At 43.5% G+C, this 24,712-nt stretch overlaps 3 protein-coding genes across 3 annotated transcripts; all 3 read right to left on the bottom strand.

The window, feature by feature from the left end:
* Positions 1 to 2,902: 2,902 nt before the first annotated feature.
* On the bottom strand, positions 2,903 to 9,360 carry LOC117264547 (uncharacterized). Its single transcript, XM_078162675.1, has 4 exons — positions 5,181 to 9,360; positions 4,736 to 4,972; positions 4,306 to 4,363; positions 2,903 to 3,530 (listed from the first exon to the last, which is right to left on the bottom strand). Exon 1 carries the CDS (start codon positions 7,816 to 7,818, stop codon positions 6,757 to 6,759), a length of 1,062 nt encoding a protein of 353 aa, XP_078018801.1. The 5' UTR covers positions 7,819 to 9,360; the 3' UTR covers positions 2,903 to 3,530; positions 4,306 to 4,363; positions 4,736 to 4,972; positions 5,181 to 6,756.
* Positions 9,361 to 16,859: 7,499 nt separating this feature from the next.
* LOC144458255 (uncharacterized) lies at positions 16,860 to 21,476 on the bottom strand. Its single transcript, XM_078162674.1, has one exon. The coding sequence runs from the start codon at positions 18,433 to 18,435 to the stop codon at positions 16,861 to 16,863; it is 1,575 nt and encodes a 524-aa protein (XP_078018800.1). The 5' UTR covers positions 18,436 to 21,476; the 3' UTR covers position 16,860.
* On the bottom strand, positions 21,468 to 24,251 carry LOC117264429 (uncharacterized). Its single transcript, XM_033638368.2, has 8 exons — positions 24,181 to 24,251; positions 23,876 to 23,989; positions 23,631 to 23,786; positions 23,050 to 23,310; positions 22,695 to 22,928; positions 22,531 to 22,616; positions 22,327 to 22,431; positions 21,468 to 21,957 (listed from the first exon to the last, which is right to left on the bottom strand). Exons 4-8 carry the CDS (start codon positions 23,183 to 23,185, stop codon positions 21,760 to 21,762), a joined length of 759 nt encoding a protein of 252 aa, XP_033494259.2. The 5' UTR covers positions 23,186 to 23,310; positions 23,631 to 23,786; positions 23,876 to 23,989; positions 24,181 to 24,251; the 3' UTR covers positions 21,468 to 21,759.
* Positions 24,252 to 24,712: the final 461 nt, after the last annotated feature.

Raw genomic sequence — 24,712 nt, 5'->3', positions numbered from 1 at the left:
GTGAAAAAAATATTTTTTTTCCAGCGGATGTCTTAGTTTACAACATGATTGAGCTAACTGGAGTAGTTTCATGTCGTATCCGACAACGGGAGGCTTTTAACAGATGACATCCTGATGTTAGCTTTGCTGCTGCTGTGGCCATTGATGCTTTCTAGACATCGTGAGTTCCCAAAACTGAATAAATACCACACATTGCAACACAAAACTGCTTTGCTAGCTCAATCATGTTGTAACTAAGACATCCGCTGGAAAAAAATATTTTTTTCACGGACCGTTTAAGAGTTAATGAGTCATTACAGACACCGCTAACGGGGCTAAGAGCTAACGGTTGTTAGCTTAGCTTAGGTTGTTAGTCCCTCCGAAGGAACACTAACAATTCAAAGTACACGTCAAATAAAATTTCTCCAAACATGTTTCTTGTTATTTTAGGTAATTATTATCACGCTAATGTATGTTCAAGTGTTCATTTCCCCTGATAAGTTGGTTTTAATTCGTTATTTGATTCTATAAACACAGTCTGACTATCTCGAGCTTTTATTTTGGTACTTCCTTTGATCGGCAGTGTGAATTTGCATATTTGCTAAATATTTAGTTTCACCCAGAACATTTAGATTTAACATTTAACATTTAGATTTAGATTTAGCATTTAGATTGAACATTTAGATTTAGATTTAACATTTAGATTTATATTTAGCATTTAGATTTAACATTTAGATTTAGATTTAACATTTAGATTTAGCATTTAGATTTAGATTTAATATTTAGATTTAGCATTTAGGTTTAACATTTAGATTTAGATTTAGATTTAATATTTAGATTTAACATTTAACATTTAGGTGCCACATTTAATATTTAGATTTAACTATTTAATATATTTCTAAGTTAACAAATATTGCTGTAAATGTGGTAAAAGGTGACGTTAAAAAATTCACAACACTTTTTTAAACATTGTTTGAAGCTAAATGTGGCAAAATGTTATTTTCAGCGTGAGCCACTTTACAAACGGCACCCCATAAGGAACTGTAACCAAGTAACGGCCTGGTGCAGGTCAGTGCAAAAAAAAAATAAAAGCCTTGAGCAAATAGCCGCCTGGTTCTTTTAAATGCCTGGGGTCAAAATCGTTTTTGTGAAATAAACGCCCGGGCTACTATTTGGAAAAATACGGTATACACATATGATTATTATCACATATGTATACTATCAATTACTTTCATTAATGTTGTTGTAGGCTACTGTCATTACCATCTGTCTCTGTCTCTCTCTCTGTCTCTCTTTCTGTCTCATTGTGTCATATGGATTGCTGTTAATTTATTATGTTGATCTGTTCTGTACGACATCTATTGCATGTCTGTCCGTCCTGGAAGAGGGATCCCTCCTCAGTTGCTCTTCCAGAGGTTTCTACCGTTTTTTTCCCCCGTTGAAGGGTTTTTTTGGGGGAGTTTTTCCTTATCTGCGAGGGTCCTAAGGACAGAGGGACGTCATATGCTGTAAAGCCCTGTGAGGCAAATTGTGATTTGTGATATTGGGCTTTATAAATAAAATTGATTGATTGATTGATTGATTGATTGACCAGTGTCATGTCATCCATGTAAACCCCAACTGGTGGAAGATGCACCCAGTTCTGCCGTCTCTCCGCACCTCCTACCCACTTGGAAGCCCTGATGATTACTTCCATTGCCATAGTAAATGCTAATGGAGAAGTGGTACCCCCTGCCATAATACTTATTTCTAGCCTCTGCCAACCTGTTGTGAAACCTGCTGTGCTTAGACACAACCTAAGATCCTGAAAATATGGTTTCACTAAGTTAACAACTACCTGTGGCACTCCAAATGAGGCTATGTGGTACTGAACCAAACACATTTGCAAAATCTAAAAATATTACATGCAGGTCCCTTTTACTAAATCTTTGCTGCCTGAATCTGGTGTCAGATCATGTATTAAGCTATTCCTTCCCAAGTAGCTAGCTAATCTCTGCGCTACTACACTAAAGAAAATCTTCCCCTCTACATTCAAGAGAAAAAATCATCTGGAATTGGCTAAGAACCACGGACTCCTTCTCCTTAGGAATGAGGACACCCCCTGCCCTATGCCATGGTCTTGGGATGATTTGTTTCTCCCAAACTATTCTTAGCTGTTTCCACAAAAATTTAAGGATATCAGGTGCACTTTTATGAACCCGGTAGAGGACTCCATTAGGCCCTGGGGCCAAAGAAGCTTTTGCACGCCTGACCACCTCCTGAACTTCCTTCCACCTAGGTGGCCTGGTAGCACTTTATTTTACAGTACGCTAATTAGACGTAATAAGCCGTATTTTGTATCAAATTAGAAAAAACTACACCTAATATAATCTTTATTAGACAGTAAAATAGACAACATTGCTCTAATAAGACGTAACAATCCGTAGTTTGTACTAAATTAGGTAGAAATATGTTCGCAATTTAGTCACTAAAGAAAAACAATTATATCCTAATAAGTGCTAACAAGACATACTTTGAAATAAATTAGACAAAAACTAACACAATTATATCCCAATTAGGACTAACAAGATGTGCTTTGAAACAAATTAGACAAAAACTATTGGTAATTATATTTATTAGATATTAAACAAACACAATTATATCCTAATTAGGACTAACAAGACGTGCTTTGGAACAAATTAGCAAAAAAGCTAGAGGTAAATATATTTTATTAGATATTAAACAAACACAATTATACCCTAATAAGAGCCAACAATACGTACTTTGCAACAAATTAGACAAAAACTAGAGGTAATTATATTTTATTAGATATTAAACAAACACAGTTATACCCTAATAATAGCAAACAAGACATACTTTGCAACAAATTAAGACAAAAAAAAGAGGTAAAATATTTTATTATATATTAAACAAACACCAACAAATCCCTTGTTGCCTGGATGGCTCATTCTCTGGAGTCCCATTTGTAGGTAGTAATATATAGCGACCCTTAATCAACCTGAACTTGATCTTATTAGAGGCTAATTAGGTATAAATTACAGCAAAACCGTACTCTAAATTAAAGTCTGCACCGTTCTGCCCTATTCAACCTGAACTAGATCTTATTAGAGGCTAATCAGGTATAAACTACAACAAAACCGTACTCTAAATTAAAGTCTGCACTGTTCCGCCCTATTCAACCTGAACTAGATCTTATTAGAGGCTAATTAGATTTAAACTACAGCAAAACCGTACTCGAAATTAAAGTCTGCACCGTTCCGCCCTATTCAACCTGAACTAGATCTTATTAGAAGCTAATTAGGTATAAATTACAGCAAAACGGTACTGTACACTGAAGTGTATTATTCAAAGTTTTTAACAAATACAACAACCAATAAAAATTTCTGGGTAAGGGTTACACAGGAAGGTGCAACACCCCTTGACGCAGGGGCTCCAGGGATGAAGAGTTAATATTGCCCCCCATCCTCTTCTTGTTGTAGCATGTTTTAGGTGTTCAGCTGCATGTCTTCAGACGTTATCTGTTCCCTCTTTAAATGACTTCAGGACGGCGTCTGTAAAAGTTGGAAGACAAAAAGCGTTAGCAATGCATAAGCAATCTGTAAGCCATACACTTGAGCACACTGTCTGCATAAATATAGCTCCATTTGCTGCATAACAAAGCTAGAGAAACTACATTATACTACCTCAGTCAAATACACATCTTGAGCACTGCAACCACACACACATACTCATTTACAATACCGAACGGGGACACCTTCCGCCTTTCTGCTCCAACACTGACTGACAGCTGACTCCACTCATTCACACTCACCACTGCCCCAGGGCCACTACCATATGCTATTTACAGAGATAGCACTGGCGATCTGAACCGGTCAGTGGCGAAAAAAAGCACTTTTATACGGACGCATTTGCCCCCATTACCGTTTTAGCTTGTTTTGCGGCTCAATACTGAACCAATTTTAGAATGAGTGGTACCCATGAATCATACACACACATACACATGGGGAAATAGAGCCCAGGTTGAAAAATACCGAAGTTGTCCTTTAAAACTGGTGAAACACAATTACGGAGACCATATAGGACTTTAGTGAGGCCACTCAAAACTGAAATAAAAAGATGAATCGTCACAGCTTGATATGTAATGATGTAATTCAGTGTCAGCTACAGCCATAATTTTATATAGACTAAATTACACAGTAAGAATTCACATTTTTATAAGGGTGTCACTTTATTAGCCGTTGTGGCACAATACAGCTTCAGGGCTGGAATCATATACAGACAAAATCTACCCTAAATGTGAAATATCTTTGTGGCATACTCTATTACCTTGATGTCTGTGATTCCATCTAATCAACAGCTGTTGGACTCTGCTGCAAGACAGGTCCTATAAAAAATAAAATAAAAAAAGACAGGGGGAAGTCAGACATTTAGAGCTTTTGTGTCCTAAAGTGGGTAAAAGCATGAAATGTCACATCAGCATCACGCTTGCATAACAGATTTCATGTCACCCTAAATTGTCTGTCTACTGTTTCCATCTTGTATGCACATTTTACACCTGTGAGGTGCACCCAAGACATAACATGCATGTTGTAGACAGCTGCAGAGTAAAACGTGAGCATTTCTGTTCTGTGAAAAATGTCTCTGACTCATTTGTGGTTAAGACAGGGGTTATTCTAAAATCATTAATACCGTTTTACGGAAAAGTATTATTGAAATGCTTCTCCTAATTTGTGATGCATGGAGTTTTTTGACATACCATGACCTCTGCTGACATGGGCCTGAACAAGGTCTTGGGTCGATGGTGGTGGAAGGACAGGGAGAAGTCTCCGGGGATCACTGGGTCTTTGCTTCATGACTTTTGGGAGACCTCCTTCTGATGACACCCTCTTTTCCAGTATATGCCTCTGCAGGTTGGGAATGTAACTGTATGTCTTTGGAGTTTTTTCAGTGTACAAGGTCCATCGATTGGACCTCTTCTTGAACACTGCCCATCCTGAAAAACAGCAAAACAAATAGGCTTAGTTATTAGACTCACCTAGACTGTCCAGCTTGCTCATTGCCATCCTGGAAAAAAAAAAAGGTTATTATAAATAATGTCTTGATAATTTTTATACGAAAGACAAATTCTGGTGTCATACTGAGTATCTACAATGGTATTGACAAGTATTACTCAGAAATATAAAATTATACATTAAACTTACACAGTCTCTCCATGTGCGTTTATTTTGGCTGGACGACTCTTGTGGTAGTTGTAGTCCAGCGCAGCAAGGATGGTCCTTGCCTCATAGACAGGGGGGGAGTAAGAAAACCTCTTCAATGCATACATTAGAATATGGTTTTGAAAAGATTCCAGCTCGGATGTAGATATCTAAATGATTAAGCAGCATGAAAAAGAGAGGTTGGTTGTCACTGCCTTCATTTTTTTCATTTTAGCCTTTTGCCAAAGAAATAAATACACCCCCCCACACACACAAGCAGCAAAGGTGCAAAAGCACGGGTCAGTCTTGATCTAAGGAACATGGCGGTGACATTGACATACGATCTGAAGAGGCAAAAATCGGTGCCTGGAATTGGGCCTGGAGGCTCCCGACCTTGTCCTCAGCGTTGCTTCTCAGTTGTCCTCTGATGTCAGTTTAGTACCTTGGGTTCATCTAATTAATACTCAAAGAAACACTGGAGACAGGCAGAGTCCGATGCAATCAAGTTTAATGTGTTCACAAGCTTCAACACATAGAACTCATGAGTCAAGCCCCGGAGCAGGACTGAAAACTCGCTCTTAGTATGCTCGCATTTATGCTGGTGGAGACTGGGTAGAGTCTCCACCTCTTTTCATTAATCCTTCCACTCAAATCCAAATCTATTGGTGGCAAGCTTTTTTCCTTTTGTCCAATCATGAACAGGCCCGTTTTTAATGGTGTAATCACTTTCACTTTGGGCCTGGAGTTTCCCAAATTTTCCACCCTTACATCTGGATCTACTTTCACTTTATTTTTTAAAAAACATGTGAATTTTAGGGACTTTCTTTATGCAGTCCCTTGTGCTCTTATGCAATGTGAACCTTTAAATGTGCATCAGGTAATACAAACATTTGAATGTGTGTGTGTGTTATCATTAAACAGAACATGGTAGGTTATATGTGTGCTCTTCAGTATGTGAATACAATGTGAGCTCATAACTTTGTATTGTGAACACTTTGACATGTATAACAATGCTTTAACGCATATAGATGCATCTCAATCAGTTTTATAGGAACTTATACATAAAACATGGTTATATGGTGGTTATGTGGCTTTTGTCTCTTAATCAACTTATGCAGTATAACACTTTTACTTGATTAGGGATTAACTTTTACACTACAATCCCCCCTTTGGGGCTTCATAGTTCCATATAATATTTGAATCACAGAGGGAGAGAAAAATATATATTCCCCCCTTTGGGACTTCATAGTCCCATACCAATTAACTAAGATCCGTAAATATCACACATAAACTAACTTCGATGATTCTCTACTCAGTAATCACACTGGTTGAGCATTATGATATAGTATTCAATTATTCAGAATATAAAGCTAGCCTGATGACCTTCATTGGTTACTTTCGGTTGCATGCATGATCATTCATAAGGGGCATCCTTATACACAGGTTACAACTGACAAAATTCATTTCAGCTTTAGCCAGTATTGCTGAATGGTTGTTGTCCATCAGGCACATAAGATGTGCCCATCATCCGCAGGCGCCGATAGGAGGCCACCTGCTCCCTCAGCATTCCGACCTCCTGCTATAGGGCATCCTTAGCTTGGGTCAGCTCCTGGACTTGGTTACGCAGACTGAGTGTCTCTTTCTCAGTGAGCTTCATGTGTTCTCTCTGCAGCTTCTTGTTTTCAGCCTTTCTGATTACATAGGAGGCTTGGCGAATTCTGTGGAGTCTCTTCCGCAGTATTATGGGGTAACTGCGCATAAGTCGGCGAAAAGGTCCATGGGGGACAGGATGGAGCAGCGTGCATAGATTTTTTACCAATTCATCGTGCCTTAATTGGGTTGGCTCCCCATCAGGCAGGTTCCAGAGGTACCCTTCCACTATCTCTGGACACACCCCATATTCTTGCTCTAAGATATCACGTGTCTCTTCTGCGAGGGCCTGTACTGACAGGTGACCCTCATTTTGGTATTCCAAATTCATCTCTGAACCTGGGGCTGCAGGCGATGGGCTGGTAGGTGAATAGCTGGCCGACCGTTGGTCCTCGCTGTCTTCTGTCGCAGACGATGGATCAGGAGAGCGTAATGGCAACATGTCAGCACGGGCATTGTGCTGAAGGTTTCCCTCTTGAGGCGGCGCCTGCGCAGTGGTGGGCGTCTGAACCTCTAATGAGGCCTGCATCAGGTACTGGGAAGATTGCGGGCCTGGATTCACATTACCCCAGCTGCCTTCCTGACTGGGACCCGTCTGGACCTGGCCTCCCAGGTTAGAGGTACTGGCAAGTGGTTCTTGGCGAGTTCCACTGGGGCTGGGGACATCGGGCCCTTGCAACAAGAAGCGGAGCAGGCTTTCCAAGGGAGGTTGGGCCAGGGCTGGAGCGTAGAGTTGCGACAGGTGCAACGGCGTCATCTGATTGGAGCGTCCATGTCGTCTCATCGGGGTGCCTCCTCCAAAGGTGCAGGTAGGTGCAGAACAGCTGGCCATTGGACCGGGTAACCCTGTGTGGTGTGGTGATGGTGGAGGTAGAGAATACAGCTGAGGAAGCTGGCTCAGCCCTCCCGGCCCCTGCTGTTGGTACTGGAACACAGGCTGGCCCCCCTGGTTCTGTTGGTATGGATGCGGAGTTCTCCAGCTCTCAGCCATACTCTGTACCTATCTTAAGGTTGTAAAGGACATTTTTAGTGTACTTTCCTTAGTGACGTTATACCTTTCCCTACAGCAATGAATATGTACATGAGCCATGCAAGCAGGATTAGTTCATTTTGTTAGTGATTAAATGTTAGTATTGGTTTGGTGACAGCAAGGGTATTAAGGGCTTTAAATGATCTCCTCATAAACACCCTCAACTAGCCTAGGTTTCTGATTATATTGGACAGTTTCCAATGCCATGCCTTGTGGCATTATCTCATATCGATTTCCCTTATCTCACCCTGTGAGCTGGCCCTGATCCTTGGGAACCTTCCCCTGAGAACTACTCATATCTTCATATGACTCTGTGCTTGCTGTTGGCCATAGACCTTGGTCTATTATTACAAACTGTCCTGTGACACTTGCCATAGTCTTTTTAATCACAAGTCGCACCAGGGGAAGAACACAGCAGGATATCACCAGAAGGGCCAACACTACAAGTCCCAACAGCACTCCTATCATTCGTAAAATCTTTCCAGGGGATAATTGTCCCAGCCAATCCCAGATTGAGGAAACTCTAGTGTTCCAACCGGAGTGCTGTACATGTTGGTCTCTTAATGCACGTATGTTCTGTAAAGCCCGAGTCAAGTTGCCATCCTCCCCTGTGTGCATGGGGATGACAGTACAACAGTGTTCCCCTATCACATCACAGACCCCTTGGTCTTGAGCCAGCATCGTCTCGATAATGAGCCTGTTTTGCACCGTCATTAAAGATGTGGCATGTTGCTCACTTACTCCTTGTAGAGCTTCTATGGTCCAATTTACAAATTTTTGCTGATTATACCACAAATAATTTATCCAGCGACTATTACGTTCTATGTACTGGGCGTTCACAAAGTATCCACCAAGGGGCACGGAACCCCATCCTCTGGCCCATGATATCCAGTCCTCTGATATAGCCTGCTGCTCCTCAGGCATCCCATGCGGTACCTGGTCGTATGTAATGTATATGTTAGCATCCTTCTTCCAGGAGTGTGTCTGAGTGTCAGCCGATCTACGAGACCGTGTATGAGTACCGTTATTTAGACTGTTGTTTAGACTCATTATCATGATTTGTCCTGTTAACATTACTGGGGCACAGATTCCTGTCCAATTTGTTGGTAATACAGCTTGTACCTGGCAATCGCTCTCACATATCCAAAATATGTCTGCCAGTAGCTCGGTGCCGTTACTAAGGTCACCAATCCATACCTGGTGTGTATATTCAATTTTCAATTTTCAATTTTATTTATAAAGCCCAATATCACAAATCACAATTTGCCTCACAGGGCTTTACAGCATACGACATCCCTCTGTCCTTATGACCCTCGCAGCGGATAAGGAAAAACTCCCCAAAAAAAACCCTTTAACGGGGAAAAAAAATGGTAGAAACCTTAGGAAGAGCAACTGAGGAGGGATCCCTCTTCCAGGACGGACAGACGTGCAATAGATGTCGTACAGAACAGATCAGCATAATAAATTAACAGTAATCCGTATGACACAATGAGACATAGAGAGAGACAGAGAGAGAGATGCAGGTAATAACAGTAGCTTACAACAACATTATTGAAAGTAATAATATTATAGTTATAGTTCTGGCTACTGTGGTACAATATGTTGAAAGTATGTATTAATATCTGGCAGTATACATGTGTGACAATAGTCATATGTGTATAATAACAGTAGAAGTATGACTAATGACTAATGATGGCAGCAGCAGCAGGAGGCATCTGGCAGGACCACGGCAGCAGCACAACCACACACGTCATGCTGTCCAGGCACCGCTGCGATATGAGTTAATCTGAGAGACAGTGGAGCACAAAGGCTCCGGAGAAGAAGCCGAATTAGTGACATCCAGAATGGTCGAGTTAGCAAGATGCAGTAATAGAATACGAGAGAGAGAGAGAGAGAGAGAAGGAGAGAAGGTGCCTGGTGTATTATAGGGGGGTCCTCCGGCAGACTAGGCCTAAGTCAGCCTAACTAGGGGCTGGTACAGGGCAAGCCTGAGCCAGCCCTAACTAGCTTATAAGCTTATAAGCCTAACTAATAAGCTTTATCAAAGAGGAAAGTCTTAAGTCTAGTCTTAAATGTGGAGACGGTGTCTGCCTCCCGGACCGTAACAGGAAGATGATTCCACAGGAGAGGAGCCTGATAGCTGAAGGCTCTAGCTCCTGATCTACTTTTGGAGACTTTAGGGACCACGAGTAACCCTGCGTTCTCAGAGCGCAGTGTTCTGGTGGGATAATATGGCACTATGAGCTCACTAAGATATGACGGAGCTTGACCATTTAGAGCTTTATAAGTTAACAGTAGGATTTTAAATTCAATTCTGGATTTTACAGGGAGCCAGTGCAGAGAAGCTAAAACAGGAGAAATATGATCTTGTTTCTTAGTTCCTGTTAGTACACGTGCTGCTGCATTCTGAATTAGCTGGAGAGTTTTTAAGGACTTACTAGAGCTACCTGATAATAGAGAGTTACAGTAATCCAGCCTAGAGGTAACAAAAGCGTGGACCAATTTTTCTGCATCTTTTCGGGTCAGGATAGGCCTAATTTTCGCAATATTACGCAGATGAAAAAAATGCAGTCTGTGAGGTTTGTTTTAAATGAGAATTAAAAGATAAATCTTGATCAAATATTACTCCGAGGTTTCTTACGGTAGTGCTAGAGGCCAGAGCAATGCCATCTAGAGAAACTATGTCATCAGATAAAGAGTCTCTGAGTTGTTTGGGGCCAAGAACAATAAATTCAGTTTTGTCTGAATTTAACATCAGGAAACTGGTGCTCATCCAAGTTTTTATGTCTTTAAGGCAGTTATGGAGTTTAGTTAATTGATTACTTTCTTATGGCTTCATCGATAAATACAACTGAGTATCATCCGCATAACAATGGAAATTTATAGAGTGATTTCTAATGATGTTACCTAAAGGAAGCATATATAGAGTAAATAGGATTGGTCCGAGCACAGAACCTTGCGGAACTCCAAAACAAACTTTGGTACGTAAGGATGATTCATTATGAACGTCAACAAACTGAAAACGATCAGATAAATAAGATTTAAACCAGGTATACGTGTGGTTACGTGACATGATGACTGACTTATTTGATGCACCGCTAATGACCTGTTCACATTGAATTTGGGCTTTGGTGTTACATATCTTTTCCTGTCTCCAATGATTTCCCTGGGTTGAGCGGTTCTCATGCCTGCATTGGATCAACACCTCTGCCTCTTTGGAGGCATTGCAAGATGTAGAGTTGTCTAACGCGCCTTCTATCTCATTTCCTCTTGCTATACAAAATGGGAATACAGTATCCCGAGCCAAATGCACTACCGGTGGTACTTGTTACTCTTGTTTGATTGGGTTAGGGGCGCCCTTAAGACTTACAGGACAAATTGCAGTGTCATTAGTGTGTTTCCCTCTTCCCGCTGCCATCCACATGGTGCACCGAGCAAAACAGTGCGTGCGCAGTCCTCTATGTCTGGGAGAGGTCTGACCATGGGCAAGCCCCTCTTCCTGTGACATGCTATACATGAGCTATTAGTAACTTGTTTTGCGGAGTATTCTAGCCATTGATAGAATTTGTTGGACTTCCAAGTGGTTGTTCTAATTACCTCTACTCTCCGTGCCCTCACATCCCTTGATATTCTCCGGGGCGCTGGATCCAACAGAAGCCACTGGCGGGCTACCTTTAAAGGTACGCTGCGCCCTGTGTCTGTGTTGGTGCAACCTCTCATGTCACACATAACTCTTGCTGTCACCTTCCCTTCTGCACTACAGCGTGGTCCTATGGACCGGCCATGCAACCTAATGCCTTCTGGACCCTCCACCAATACATCGTTGTAAGCATGCGACTTATAGTAGGTTAATGAAACTGTCTCTCTGTATTGTATCTTGCCCTGCTTTGCGGCCATAGCTCCTAATGCCACTAAGCATTCGCCTACCCGTTCCTGACCTTGTCCACCCTGCCCTGCTCCTTCACTTTGTTTCACTCCTGCCAGGATGAGCAATAGGGTTAGTAATACTGCAGCTATCACTCCTACTTTAACTCCTCCTCCCATACTGTCTGGGCCTTCAGGCCTTCCCCGGCCTGGTCTACCGAGGGGCTGGTCCCTCTCTGAGGTCTGTGTCTCCTCTGTCTGTGTTGTCTGTGTCTGTGTCTGACCCCTCTGCGGCTCCAGCCTCGCCTGCTCCTGAGTTACTGCTTTCTGAACGGCCGCTTTCTGAGCTACTGCCTTCTTCTCTTTCTCCTTCCGCTTCTGCTCCCTCTGCTCTCTCTGCTCTTTCTGTGCTTGGGCCCTCATCACCGTCCCCGCTGCCATCAGATGACGACTCATGAGGTTCATCGCCAACCACTGTGGCCGGGGTGCTTCCCTCTGAGGTGCTGTCTGATGACACCCTCGCTGGCAGCGACCCACTGCTGTCACTCCGAACTCTGCCCTGGTCCCGTCTGCTCGCCAAGCGTGCTGACCTCCTGGTCCCCTGTTCCTGCGGGGAGGCATCGCCTTCCCCTTCTGAACGGCTCTCTGCTTCCCTTGGGGCGGCCTCGCCTTCCCCTTGTGGTTCTGGGGGAGCTGCTCTCTGTCTGGCTCTAGGCCAAGGTATAGGTGGCCTGTCTGGGAATTGTGGGTTAGCTCTGCAGCAGTGGTTGAGATGGAACCAAACGTCCTTACCTTCAACTTTCAAGGCAGTTGGTGTGGCTAGTACAACCTTGTATGGACCTTGCCTTCGTGGCTGGTCCCACTTTCTTTTGAACACCTTGTCGTACACCTGTTCTCCGGGACGTATTCTTTGGAGGTCTGCTGGGATATCGACCCCTCTGTCCTCAGTGGCCCCTTTCACCTGCTGGAACACAGCCCTGTGGATACGAGTCAGACTTCGTAAGTATTCAAACATTTCACCTTGCAATTGCTCCAGTGAGGGCCCTTCATAGGGACCTCTCAAATATGGTATCGGCATGGGCCGCCCGTAAGCATTTCATGTGGTGTTAGATGCGTGACTCTGCTGGCTTGTGAGTGCATAGACATTAGTGCAAGCGGTAAAGCATCCATCCAATTAAGCTTGTTTCCACTATCTGCCACTATCTTGGCTATTTTGGTTTTCAAAATACCATTCGCCCTCTCTACTGCTCCCTGTGATTGGGGATGATAAACGCAGCCAAACTTTTGTTTAATTCCCAGTTGTTTCAGCATCTCTTGTATGACGTTGGACACAAAATGGCTGCCGTTGTCTGATGATATGGTATCTGGCATCCCAAATCTTGGGAAGACTTCTTGACACAAAAATTTTGCAACTGTTCTGTGGTCTGATTTTGCCGTGGCTTTTGCCTCCACCCATCTGCTAAATCTACATATGACCACCAAGACATATCTCATTCCCTTTACTCTTGACTGTGGTCCCATGTCTATGTAGTCTAACGTGAGGTGTCTGAATGGACCATCTGGGGGTGGTATGTGCCAATGGGGCTGTAAAAGCTTTTCTAATGTTGTAGCCTGCGCAAATGTCGCATTCGCTTAGTACTCTATCTACCATGGCTGCCATAAATGGTGACCACCATACTGCTTGCAGTTTCCGTAGGATCTCCCCCCTTGCGCAATGGTCACTACCATGCGCCCAGATTATTGCATGTCTTAACAGTAAGGTTGGTAATACAAAATGACCATGAGCGTCTAACCAGACTCCATGCAGTGGACTTGGTCGCATGTTCTTTATAGCTCCTCGTTTTACCCATAGGCGTGCCTCGGCCTCATCTACTCTATCTTGAGCGGCTTTAAGTGAAGGCAGGGAGGTGAGGGATTCACAGTCTTGTATGGTCAATATAGGTGCCATTACTGCACCTATTGCTGCCTGATAAGCTGCTTCATCAGCAAGATTATTCCCTTTGGCCACCAAAGAATCAGTTTTTTGATGGGCTGGACATTTGATGACTGCTAAAGCCGTGGGAAGAAGCACGGCTTGTAATAGATCAAGAATTGCAGCTCCATGAGTTACAGGAGTGCCGTCAGCTCTACGAAACCCTCTTTGTTTCCATATGTTAGCATGAACATGGCATACACCATAGGCGTATGCTGAATCTGTGTACACATTTAGTGACTTCCCCTCTGCTAATTTGCATGCTGCTGTTAAAGCTTTTATCTCTGCGAGCTGGGCTGAGCAGGGCTGAGCAAGTTTGCATGATTCTAGTGTCACGAAACTCTGATCATTATTGTCAAGTTGGACAATCCCGTAGCCTGCATGGCTACCGGTGGCATCACGAAAACATGATCCATCAACAAACTATGTGAGATCGGCTGGAATAGGCTGATTATGCAAATCTTCCCTAGCACGCATAAATTTCTCTGTATCATGAATACAGTCATGTGGCGCACCTTCCGTTGGTAACACCAGTTTTGTGGCTGGATTAATGATAGTGCAACGCTGAATGTTGAGTTCTGGGGCTGATAAAATGACCTCATAGCCTGTACGTCTGGCTTGTGTTAAAACGATTCGTGGACTCGTCAACAATGCATGAATTTGATGAGAAGTGTACAACGTCACAGGATGTCCCATGGTCAGCAATGATGCTTTCTGAAAGGCAAAAACAGCTGCTGCCAGTCCCTGGTAGGAGGGTGGCAGACCAGTCTCTATGTTATCAAGCTTGGTACTGTAATATGCTAATGGCTGTTTACCTGTGGGAGTGTCCTGCATCAGGACGGCACACACATAGCCTTGATTATTGCTTCCACCTGTGATGGTGCAATACACCTTTTGTCCCCACATAGCCTTCTCCGCAAGTATTCTACTGACTGTTGGCAGAACTGCAGTTTGTTGTTGCTGACCTTGTGTCCGCCTTCTGCTAGGGTTGTGAGCACAGCAATGGAGTCTTTCTCGCATTGTTCTTTTGTAAGGCTACAGATAAGCAAATCGTCTACGTACTGCAACACTGTACTTCGCACATTCAAACTTGCTAGGTCCTGTGTCAATACACGATTAAAGATTGACGGGGAATCCAAGAACCCCTGGGCTAACCTCGAATAGGTATATTGTTGATTCTTGTACATAAAGGCAAACAGATACTGAGAATCTGGATGTAGTGGTACACTGAAAAAGGCTGAACACAAATCAATGACCGTGTACCACTGGGTGTCTGGTGGGATGTTTGAAAGCAACGTGTGTGGATCTGGCACGTGTGGTATTTCTCCGTCTACTACTGCATTTACTGCCCTTAGATCGTGGAATAGACGGTAGTCCGTTGAATTTGGTTTCCTGATCGGAAAGATGGGTGTGTTACAAGGGCTCTTAGTTTTAACCAATACCCCTGCTTCAACCAAACCCTTAATTGTTGGTCTGATACCATCAATGGCATGCTGCTTGAGAGGATACTGCTTCTGATATGGTAGGTTTACGTGTGGTTTTAGCTTAATGTGAACTGGTTGGGCCGACTTTATTAATCCTACATCAGTCTTGTGAGCTGTCCACAACTGTGGTGGGACTTGGTTTAGCATTTCCTCATGTTCTGTGGCGACCGCCATCTGTGTAGGTGTGTTTCCATCTACCATTACCTTGTCTGCTATTGCCTCATCACCTACTTTGACTGAGATTCTGATGAACTGCTTATCTTTAGAAATGTGAATGTACTTGTTCTTTGTGGGCACCCACTCTTGCACCTGCAGGGCACGCCTGACCATGGGACCGAGATGATGAGACTCATAACCTTTGGCCACCAACAATGTGACGTGCGACGTTGGTACTTGATACCACCCAGACAAATCTTCCGGAAGGCGGACAGCCGCCGCCACACCTTCCAGCCCCATAAACGTATCTTCACTTGTGATTAGACATGGTTTCTTATTGATTACTGCATCCCAACATTCCTGGTAATCTACATGAGTCTGATCTTTGTCGTACATGAGCGTGCAGTGCAGTGGCAGAGTGGAGGTGTGTGCTGTGTCATAGTGCATGCGAATCCACTCCTCCCATTCAGTCCATTTTTGTTGGAGATGTGACTCTTCTGGTGTCAGCCGGAGCCAATAGGCAAGTGCTTGTTGTTTTTCTGTCACGTCCTGGGGAAGCTGTGACATCATGTGTTGTGGGGGTTCATCTGGGAAATCCAAGTACAGTCCATCCTGGGTACACATGATTTTTGCTTTTAATGGACATAGAATGTCTCTTCCTAATAGGTTTACTGGGGTATGGGCTGAATATAGCAGTGGCGTGCATATGACTTTGCCTGCAATGAGCATTGGAACAGGTTCCGTCAGTGGTATGACTTGTGATTTCCCAGAGAAGCCTATTGTCTTTATAGATGACGTGGAGAGGGGGAACCTGGAACCTTCTTTTCCAATGCACGAGTATGTGGCACCTGTGTCCACCATGAAAGGGTATTCACGATCGTGAATGACAACAGGTATAATTGGTTCATCTTGTGACTGCAGTGATATTGCTGGTGACATTAGTTCCCCCTCAGGCTTCTCTGGGCACCCCTACCAAGGGCGTGTCTGCTCCGTGTTGGGCCAATTTTTGTGCTGGACCGTCCCATGGATTACTAGGGCAGTGGGCCCGTATATGACCTGGTTGACCACACCCCCAGCACAGGTTATCAGGTGGGGCAGGATTAGCTCCTGGATAACCTGTACCCATGTCTGGCGGGCCTGGTTGCTGGTTGGACGCGGTTTGCTGGAATATATGCTGGTTTCCTGGTATGTAGTTCCGGCCCCCCTTCCAGCCTCCCCTGAACGTCGTATCTCTAGCTCCACCTCTGCCCCGTCCTCTTGGGGGCGGCTGGTTGCCCCCACCTCTTGGTGCCTGCTGCTGGTAGTAATAATGGTGATGCGTGGTACCAGCAGAATTGTCATTTCCTGCTGTATTTGGGTCTGTGGGGGTTGGCTGCGGAGGCGCTTGGGGCTGGACACACTGGGGAGCTGCTTGGTTTGCTGTTACCATGGGGGCCTGAACTTTAGTTTTTTCTTTCTCTTTTTCTTTTTTTGACCAGCTTACTGAGCTCTCCCAGCTGTAACTGTGTCAGCTTGTTGGCTAGTTGTTTACTGTCCTCTTCCATTTTTCTTTTTGTCTTTTCTGTAGAGCTCCACATGATGGACAATATGTTCTGAGAACAGTGGCCAGTCCATCTTCATCAATCCTACAACGCCTTCCAGGTGTCGCTGTACATCCTCTGGCATGGCTTTTTTAACCATCATTTTGAACAAGCTCTGAGTCGTTTTATTAGCATTCCATGCTTCCCCTGTCTCTTCCTTCCACCTTTTCTGGAAGCTGTGTAGGAACTTGGAGGGACATTCATCTTCCCCCATGGTTTCTCCCTCCGGCTTGGAGGGGTCTCTTTTTGCTGGGTAGTGTGCTCTCAGTTGTTGCCACACCCGGGAACGGTAGCCTCCAAAATTCACCCCGTCATTTACATTGGTGCCAATGGCTGTACTTAAGCCAGCGTCTGTAAATATCTCCTTGGTGGTTTGTTTTCCTGCCACATAGGTGAGAATAGCCTTGATATCTCCTACTACCAACTGTATACCAGCTGTGGTTTCTTCTAAAGCCATGATCCATTTGTCAGCTCCATCTGTGAGCACTGGTAGGCGCTCTGCCAGGCCTATCATGTCCATGAAGGGCCAGGGCTCATACTGTGTTCTTCCACTAGTTTTTGTTATAATGGGGCACATGGAACCTTCTTCTCTCTCTTCATCTGACAGGTCCAGCAGTAAGTCACCTCCTACTGATTTCCCACTTCTTAATGTCATGCCATCTCGGTTTTGGCTTCTTCTGTCTATTTTCTGCCCTTTGTCAGTAGCCTGTGCTTCCTTTGACCGTGCTCTATCGGTTTCCATAGTGCCTTGGAGTGTCAGAGTGATATGCTCTGTTGAGGGGCTAACTTGGGGTTCCCTCTGTCTCTGTTGAGAAGCTCTATGCTCCTCCAGCCGCTCCTCTAATTTGTCCAACTCCTGTGTCATACGCCGCACCTTATCTTCAGCCCTCTGGGCAGCTCCCTCCAGTTCTTGAAGTAACTGTAGGTCTTGGGTGCTCTTTGGTGAAACTCCCCCTGAGGCACCTTCCTCAGGACCCCCGCATCCATTGGATGATTCATTTCTCATTTTCTGATTTGGGTGAGGTGTGGGGTCGATGGTGGCCGCCCCCTGACGCTCTTCCTCCTGGCGCCTTTGACGGCACTCCGCCTCCCATTCAAACCATTCTTGCCACTGTCGTTCCCCTATAGCACTCAGGGGTCTGGATTGTGACACTGGCCCCTCCTCCTCATTCCTTCGTGATGCTGCAGTAGGGGACTTGGAGTCCCCAAAGAGGAGGCTTGAGCAGCTTGAATGGTGAGCAGACTTTTTCATAGGGAGGCTCGCATAGCTGGAATGGAGGGACTCGTATCCGTCCTCCTTCAGTCGCCTCAGCTTCTCTTTCCTTTTGTGTGCTTGCCTCTCTCTAAGGGGCGTGCCTCCTGCACTGACGAGGCCTGCCATCTCCTGGTCGGTTGATTGCTCAGCATGTCTTTCCTTCTTGCCATTACGCGTCTTGGTGTATAAGTCAAAGTCAGTGGCTTCCGTGTCCCCATCGTCATCCAACGATCCGTCAGTACTGTCAGTTTCTGAGGAAGGCTCCATTTCCAACTTTAGTTTTTGTCGTGGCCCCTGTAGTCACTTCCTGTTGGGTTTCTGTTTGGTATTTTTGGTCAAGGTCACTGTGAATTTCCCCTCTACTTGACCCTCCATTTCCATTGCTTTTGAATGTCTTAGTGGATATTGTCCCATTGCTGGCTGTGTTGGATCTTGTGGGTATGGGGGTGGTGGTGGTGTGGGTAAGGGTGGTGCTGTAGGTGTCACAGGGGCTGCAGGCGTCACCTTGTCCTGATCCTGATGTTCTTTTTCCTTCTCCTCCAGCTGCACCATTATTTTTGCCCCAGCTTGTTTAAACCATCCCAACCATATTTATAGCTAGCTTTAGTGTCTCGGGCTTCTTTATGCCTCAACTCTGACTCTACTTCATCACAGCCAGATTGCCAGATTGAAAGTACCATCCATAGGCCAACGATTCTTTCCTGATGTTCTTTTGTGCCACTTTGCCACACAACATTGGATGCGCTTCACCCAACTTGGGTGTTGTCTCATTACTATCTCCACTGGGGTTAAAACCCTTTTTTCCATTTTTTCCTGATTGGCTCCCATGAAGCCCTGTTTCACTTCACTGGTTCTTGGGATCTCTGGCAGTTCGTCTGTCTCTTTTGTGCGTATTAGTACTATGATTTTCCCTACTGTTATGGCAGTTTTATATTTCTTTTCTCTGTATGGGTTGTACTCTAATTTGTGTGACCCGTCCCCTTGGGGAACCGGGGTTAAACACCCAAATTTACCTGTTTCCCACTCAACTTTTCTGGGCACAACAACAATTTGCAGCCGTGGAGGGTATCTCACCCCGTCTTGGCCTCGTATACTTATCTGGTGTAGAGGAAGTGAAGCTACTGGTCCGTTCTTATAATTATCACACAAGCTCTGTAATAGAGGATTTAGTGAATAAGGGACCCACAATCTACGCAAAATCTCTTCCCACGGGGCACCTGGAAACTGTTCTTTTACTTTTTTCAAGTTGATGAACTTAGTGATTTGCCGGAGCTTCTGTTTGATTTTTTTGCTCGTCCTGCCAACGCTCAGCCCCCTCCTTATCTAAGTAGGTTCTTTCCAGCCAAAAGTGTGTGCATATCCCTCTGTGTTCTACTGGACCCTCGGTCAGACAGTGTTCTTCTCCCCAAATCTCGTCTTCAATAATCTCTCCCTCTTCCATCTATTTTTAGACGCTCTGTGTTTCTCTCCCTGAGCTCACCTCCTCAAATTCTTCTACAACAGTTTGATTTATTGGTTAACTCCTTTCTGCTGGCTCTCTTCCTCACTCTCTGCTGGCTCTATTCCTCACCCCCTCCTTTCGTACTCTCTGTTAGGTCAGTCGTCTAATAGTTTATCAGTCTTTTTACAGTTACATTTTATTCAGCACTTTACTGTATTTACAACACTTTATACAACACTTTACTTGTCATTCTAAGATAGATTATATTTTATTTACTACAACTTATTTGTTACACTTAGATATGTTACAAAGTATGTACAGCAACTTTATAGCTTACAGTTAGGTTTTTACAATTTTTACACTTTGATCGATCTGCTGACTGTTCTCTTTATCTCTTAACTTTTTAGCGTTCTGCCCGTTCAGTCCTGTTTGTCTGTGGCGACTCCCCCGCCCTCTTGGCTGAGAGGTCACCCTTTAAACAGCGGTATCCACAGAAGCTTTATGTCTTTTTAACTCTTTATTTTTCTCTCAACTTCTAGCATTCCGCCTGTGCAGACCTGCCGTCCGACACAACACACCTGCCCCTACAGGCTTAAAGGTGTGCCGTCAAGATAGGCAGCGGTATCCACGGATATGCTTTTGTATATCTCTGTTTCTCTTACTTTTTCAACTCTTTTACCGGTTTCTTTTTCTCTTCCCTGTTTTAACTCTTACAGGTTTTTTGTCGTGCACTTCCTCTTAATACTTTAAATACTTTAGATACTTTAACTATCCTACTGCTTGTATTTCATTTCCTCATTAATTATCATACATTCAACACACACACATTCACTCTTTCTGCTCCACGATCACACTTATTGCAGCAGACCCAACCGTCTCCAGTGATGTTAGTTGCCTTTTCAGTGGTATCTCTAGCTACTTTCCAATTAATCAATACATCATAATTAGGTTCTTTAGGAGAGGAATCTGTCAAATACCTTTGACCTGGGCGGCTCCCAGCACTGCACCCCAGACACACCCGGTTTAGACAGAAAAAAGCTCTGCTTACCTTATTTGGTGGCCACCTGTGTGTCTGGCGTACAGCCCAGTGCTCCCAGTCTCCGGCTCCGACCTTCCTTCCCTCCTGGCTGCGCTCGCCACTTGAAGAGGCAAAAATCGGTGCCCGGAATTGGGCCTGGAGGCTCCCGACCTTGTCCTCAGCGTTGCTTCTCAGTTGTCCTCTGATGTCAGTTTAGTACCTTGGGTTCATCTAATTAATACTCAAAGAAACACTGGAGACAGGCAGAGTCCGATGCAATTGAGTTTAATGTGTTCACAAGCTTCAACACATAGAACTCATGAGTCAAGCCCTGGAGCAGGACTGAAAACTCGCTCTTAGTACACTCGCTTTTATGCTGGTGGAGACTGGGTAGAGTCTCCACCTCTTTTCATTAATCCATCCCACTCAAATCCAAATCTATTGGTGGCAAGCTTTTTTCCTTTTGTCCAATCATGAACAGGCCCGTTTTTAATGGTGTAATCACTTTCACTTTGGGCCTGGAGTTTCACTTTGGGCCTGGAGTTTCCCAAATTTTCCACCCTTACATCTGGATCTACTTTCACTTTATTTTTTAAAAAACGTGAATTTTAGGGACTTTCTTTATGCAGTCCCTTGTGCTCTTATGCAATGTGAACCTTTAAATGTGCATCAGGTAATACAAACATTTGAATGTGTGTGTGTGTTATCATTAAACAGAACATGATAGGTTATATGTGTGCTCTTCAGTATGTGAATACAATGTGAGCTCATAACTTTGTATTGTGAACACTTTGACATGTATAACATTGCTTTAACACATATAGATGCATCTCAATCAGTTTTATAGGAACTTATACATAAAACATGGTTATATGGTGGTTATGTGGCTTTTGTCTCTTAATCAACTTATGCAGTATAACACTTTTACTTGATTAGGGATTAACTTTTACACTACAGATCCTAAGGTGAATTCTGTGTCCACGTATACATATCTATGTTTGGGAGGGCCAAAGGGGATGATTTGTACTGAAAATGTCACTTTCTACACAAACACAGAGGCTGTGGTCGTCTGTCCTAGTGCTGCATGGATATGTGTGTGTCTGTATATGTGAAAAAAAAAATGAAAAAGTATTCACTTGAAGTTCAGGAACTTATGGACATTTTTTAGCCACCGTTTGTCTTTCACAATGCTGGTTAGGGTGTCGTGAGCCCTGGTCCCCCTCTCAATCCAGGTCGTTGTCTGGTCTGCTGCAAGGCAGTCATGCTGGCATCTGCCCATGACCCACTCATGCTCATTGGCAACATGATGGAGGATCCCCATCCAAAGGTCCTGAAAATTATGAATCTATTTTGTTACATGCTGCTAATCTACCACACCCCCTACATGTAATGACTGTTTCTATTGTTTGTTTATTTAGGATCCCCATTAGTCGTTACCACAGCAACAACTATTCTTTCAGGGGTCCACACAAAAGACAACCATTCAACATCACATTACAAAAAATTCACAATATCACAATATAAAAAAATGAATTAAAGAAGATAAAATAAGCAGTCCTCTCACAGTCATGTCAACTAAACAATACATTGTAAAAACGGATCATTATTAGTAGGCTAGGTGTGTACAGTATAACAGCCCAAAAGTATAATGCACAGTGAACTTCAATATAATGTCTATGTGTGTCTATTGTGTTCTTACCATGAACTGCAGATGGGTTGTTGCTTTTTTGCAGCACCACCAAAAGTGGTTTACAATGTCCTTGACCCATAGAAGGAGAATGTTCATGCCGCGTTGCTGTCCTGCCTGCAACAAACATAATGATTTTCATTAAAAAGTATTCACATGAAAGGGCTACATTTGACATTCAACACATAATGCATGTGTGTATGCATCATGGCTTACTGTCACAATCGTCTTTGCAAAACTTTTGGCACCATGCCACATGTCCAGACTGTGAAATATGCCAGTGTCCTTATTTTTTCCCTTGCCTGTTTCAGATGAAAGAAAAGCATTACTTGAGAGTCTTTTATCCATGAAAATACATCGGCTTGGCGTATTGCACTTACTCATAAGTGCAGAGATTTGTACATGCGCATCTGTACAAATCTCTTTCAGGTTGACTTCACTCATGAGAATATCCATGGTCCTGATAAAGGCCTCTTTCTCCATTAGGACAGACTTTCTCTGAGTTTCTCGTTTATCAACTGTGATCACCGAAATGATGTCCTTGCTTTCATTGTCCATGGCTGTGTAGGTGCAATACTGTGCACAGTGACCAGGGCTGTCCATTCTTCCATCAGCTGACAAAACAAACAAAATACATTCTTAGACATAATTTTAATGAGCCCTGTGGTAATAACATACAGCTATAAGACAATGTGACACATAACTGTTAGCTACCAATAAATTAGAAATTCTCACCAAGGGCCACAACACCTTCTTGTGTAGCAAGCCGCTGGATTACTGCTGCCCTCTCCTCCATCCAAAAAACTTTAATGGCATCCACGCAGTAGGCATTCTGGAAGAATGTGCTTCTACTAACGATGCCCATGTTCATGTATTTGCAAAATTATTTCCGGAGAGCAGAATATTGACTGCGAACATGAAATCTCCTGCCTGCATACTGTATTTCAGCTTAGGTTGGGAATTCCATGTCCAGGCAGTGTGTCCTTCTGAACAGACCTGTAACATTATATATAAGAAGTACACTAGATAACGAGTAAATAAATGAAATAATAGAACAAAATGAAATCAGTACAATGTAAATGCCACAATGCAAGCTTTGCAATTAAGTGTATATTTTACTCTTTAGAGTTATTGCAGGCTAGATAAAAACAAAAAAACGACCCAGTCGATAATGGCTGCTGAACCTCTTGAGGAGATGTTGACCTCAAAGGGTGGTTGGCTGACACAGTCTTTGATAGGACACTTATCAATTGGCAGCACAACGAATGAACAGAGTGTCTTCAAACTGCTCTGGTATGCAATGTAGGCTGGCTGACCTATGATGTCATCATACTGGGCTTCTTTTGCATCTGTGACTGGGACTTGTTCAGCTGCGTCTTCAGGGTCATCAGTGGTGCCATAGACTGTCATCCAGCCCGAAAGCTGGTAATGCATCCAGGTTTACCTGAGCTGCCTGGAGAGCACCACCTGTCCTGTTTTGACACAAGTGAAATGCCTCTCTATGAACATTACATCACAGTGATATTTAGAGAATAAGGTAAGTCATAATGTAGAAACAAACCTCAAAGCAATAGGAGGCACATAGTCATCATCAGAGGAGACCTCACCACCATCTTCTTCCTCCAGATCTTGTCCCTCATCAGCAGTTAGCGTGACTTCGTCCGACCAACAAATCCTATATACATAACACAGTTTGCTTCAGATACATGATGAATATGAGAGAAAGTAACATTTAGTAACACTGTAACATTACAGTTATGTTTTTATGCTTATTTTAAAAGTCTACTATACAAATGCCACCCAAAGTACTGCATGCAGAATACAGTGGACCCACAACATGAAATGTATATAAAAAATCAGACTTACACAGTATGCATGAGGCTGTTATAATGGTCCTCCTCTACACTGGACTCCTGGATGGTCATGGATGTCAGACTAAAGGGATGAAACAGTTTGTGGTTAGTAACCGTAATATCTGGACATAGTAATGCATGCGAGCAAAATTAAAACTAGGCCAACCTTTTTTCCAAGCACTCCATTGGTTCCCCTTCCTCTGCACTTGAAGGTGGAAGAGGCTCTATGTTGCTCGTTTGTCTGTTTAAAAAAACATACATGTAAATGACAGGAGCATTATTGGACAGTCGTCATGCTCACTTTTATCATCATAATTTTTGAACATTTATCCTTCGCTCAATGAAATTTTAGATTGTTCTTTCTCTAGGGCAATCTTTCAGTAAAATAATACATACAGTATCTGTGTTGCTACTGTATGTCATATCTCACAGAGGTATGTTTTTATTTATCCATTTTTTCAATCTTACTTATCCTCTAATTACATCTGTGGTAACAAATTTCCCTTGTGGAGAAAAATAGTTTCATCCATTCATTAGGTCTTTCT

The sequence above is a fragment of the Epinephelus lanceolatus genome, chromosome 20 (assembly GCF_041903045.1).
Source record: "Epinephelus lanceolatus isolate andai-2023 chromosome 20, ASM4190304v1, whole genome shotgun sequence".
NCBI classification, from domain to species: domain Eukaryota; kingdom Metazoa; phylum Chordata; class Actinopteri; order Perciformes; family Serranidae; genus Epinephelus; species Epinephelus lanceolatus.
This window is presented reverse-complemented; position numbering and strand designations above follow the sequence as displayed.

What these genes read in the sequence shown, in the direction of transcription:
- LOC117264547 (XM_078162675.1), bottom strand. Translation starts at nt 7,818, where the DNA reads ATGGCTGAGAGCTGGAGAACTCCGCATCCATACCAACAGAACCAGGGG.
- LOC117264429 (XM_033638368.2), bottom strand. Translation starts at nt 23,185, where the DNA reads ATGAACATGGGCATCGTTAGTAGAAGCACATTCTTCCAGAATGCCTAC. An exon ending in AGAAGGTGTTGTGGCCCTTG is followed by an intron (nt 22,929 to 23,049) that starts GTGAGAATTTCT and finishes TTGTTTTGTCAG; the next exon opens with CTGATGGAAGAATGGACAGC. An exon ending in CAACCCATCTGCAGTTCATG is followed by an intron (nt 21,958 to 22,326) that starts GTAAGAACACAA and finishes CATAATTTTCAG; the next exon opens with GACCTTTGGATGGGGATCCT.
- LOC144458255 (XM_078162674.1), bottom strand. Translation starts at nt 18,435, where the DNA reads ATGGAGCCTTCCTCAGAAACTGACAGTACTGACGGATCGTTGGATGAC.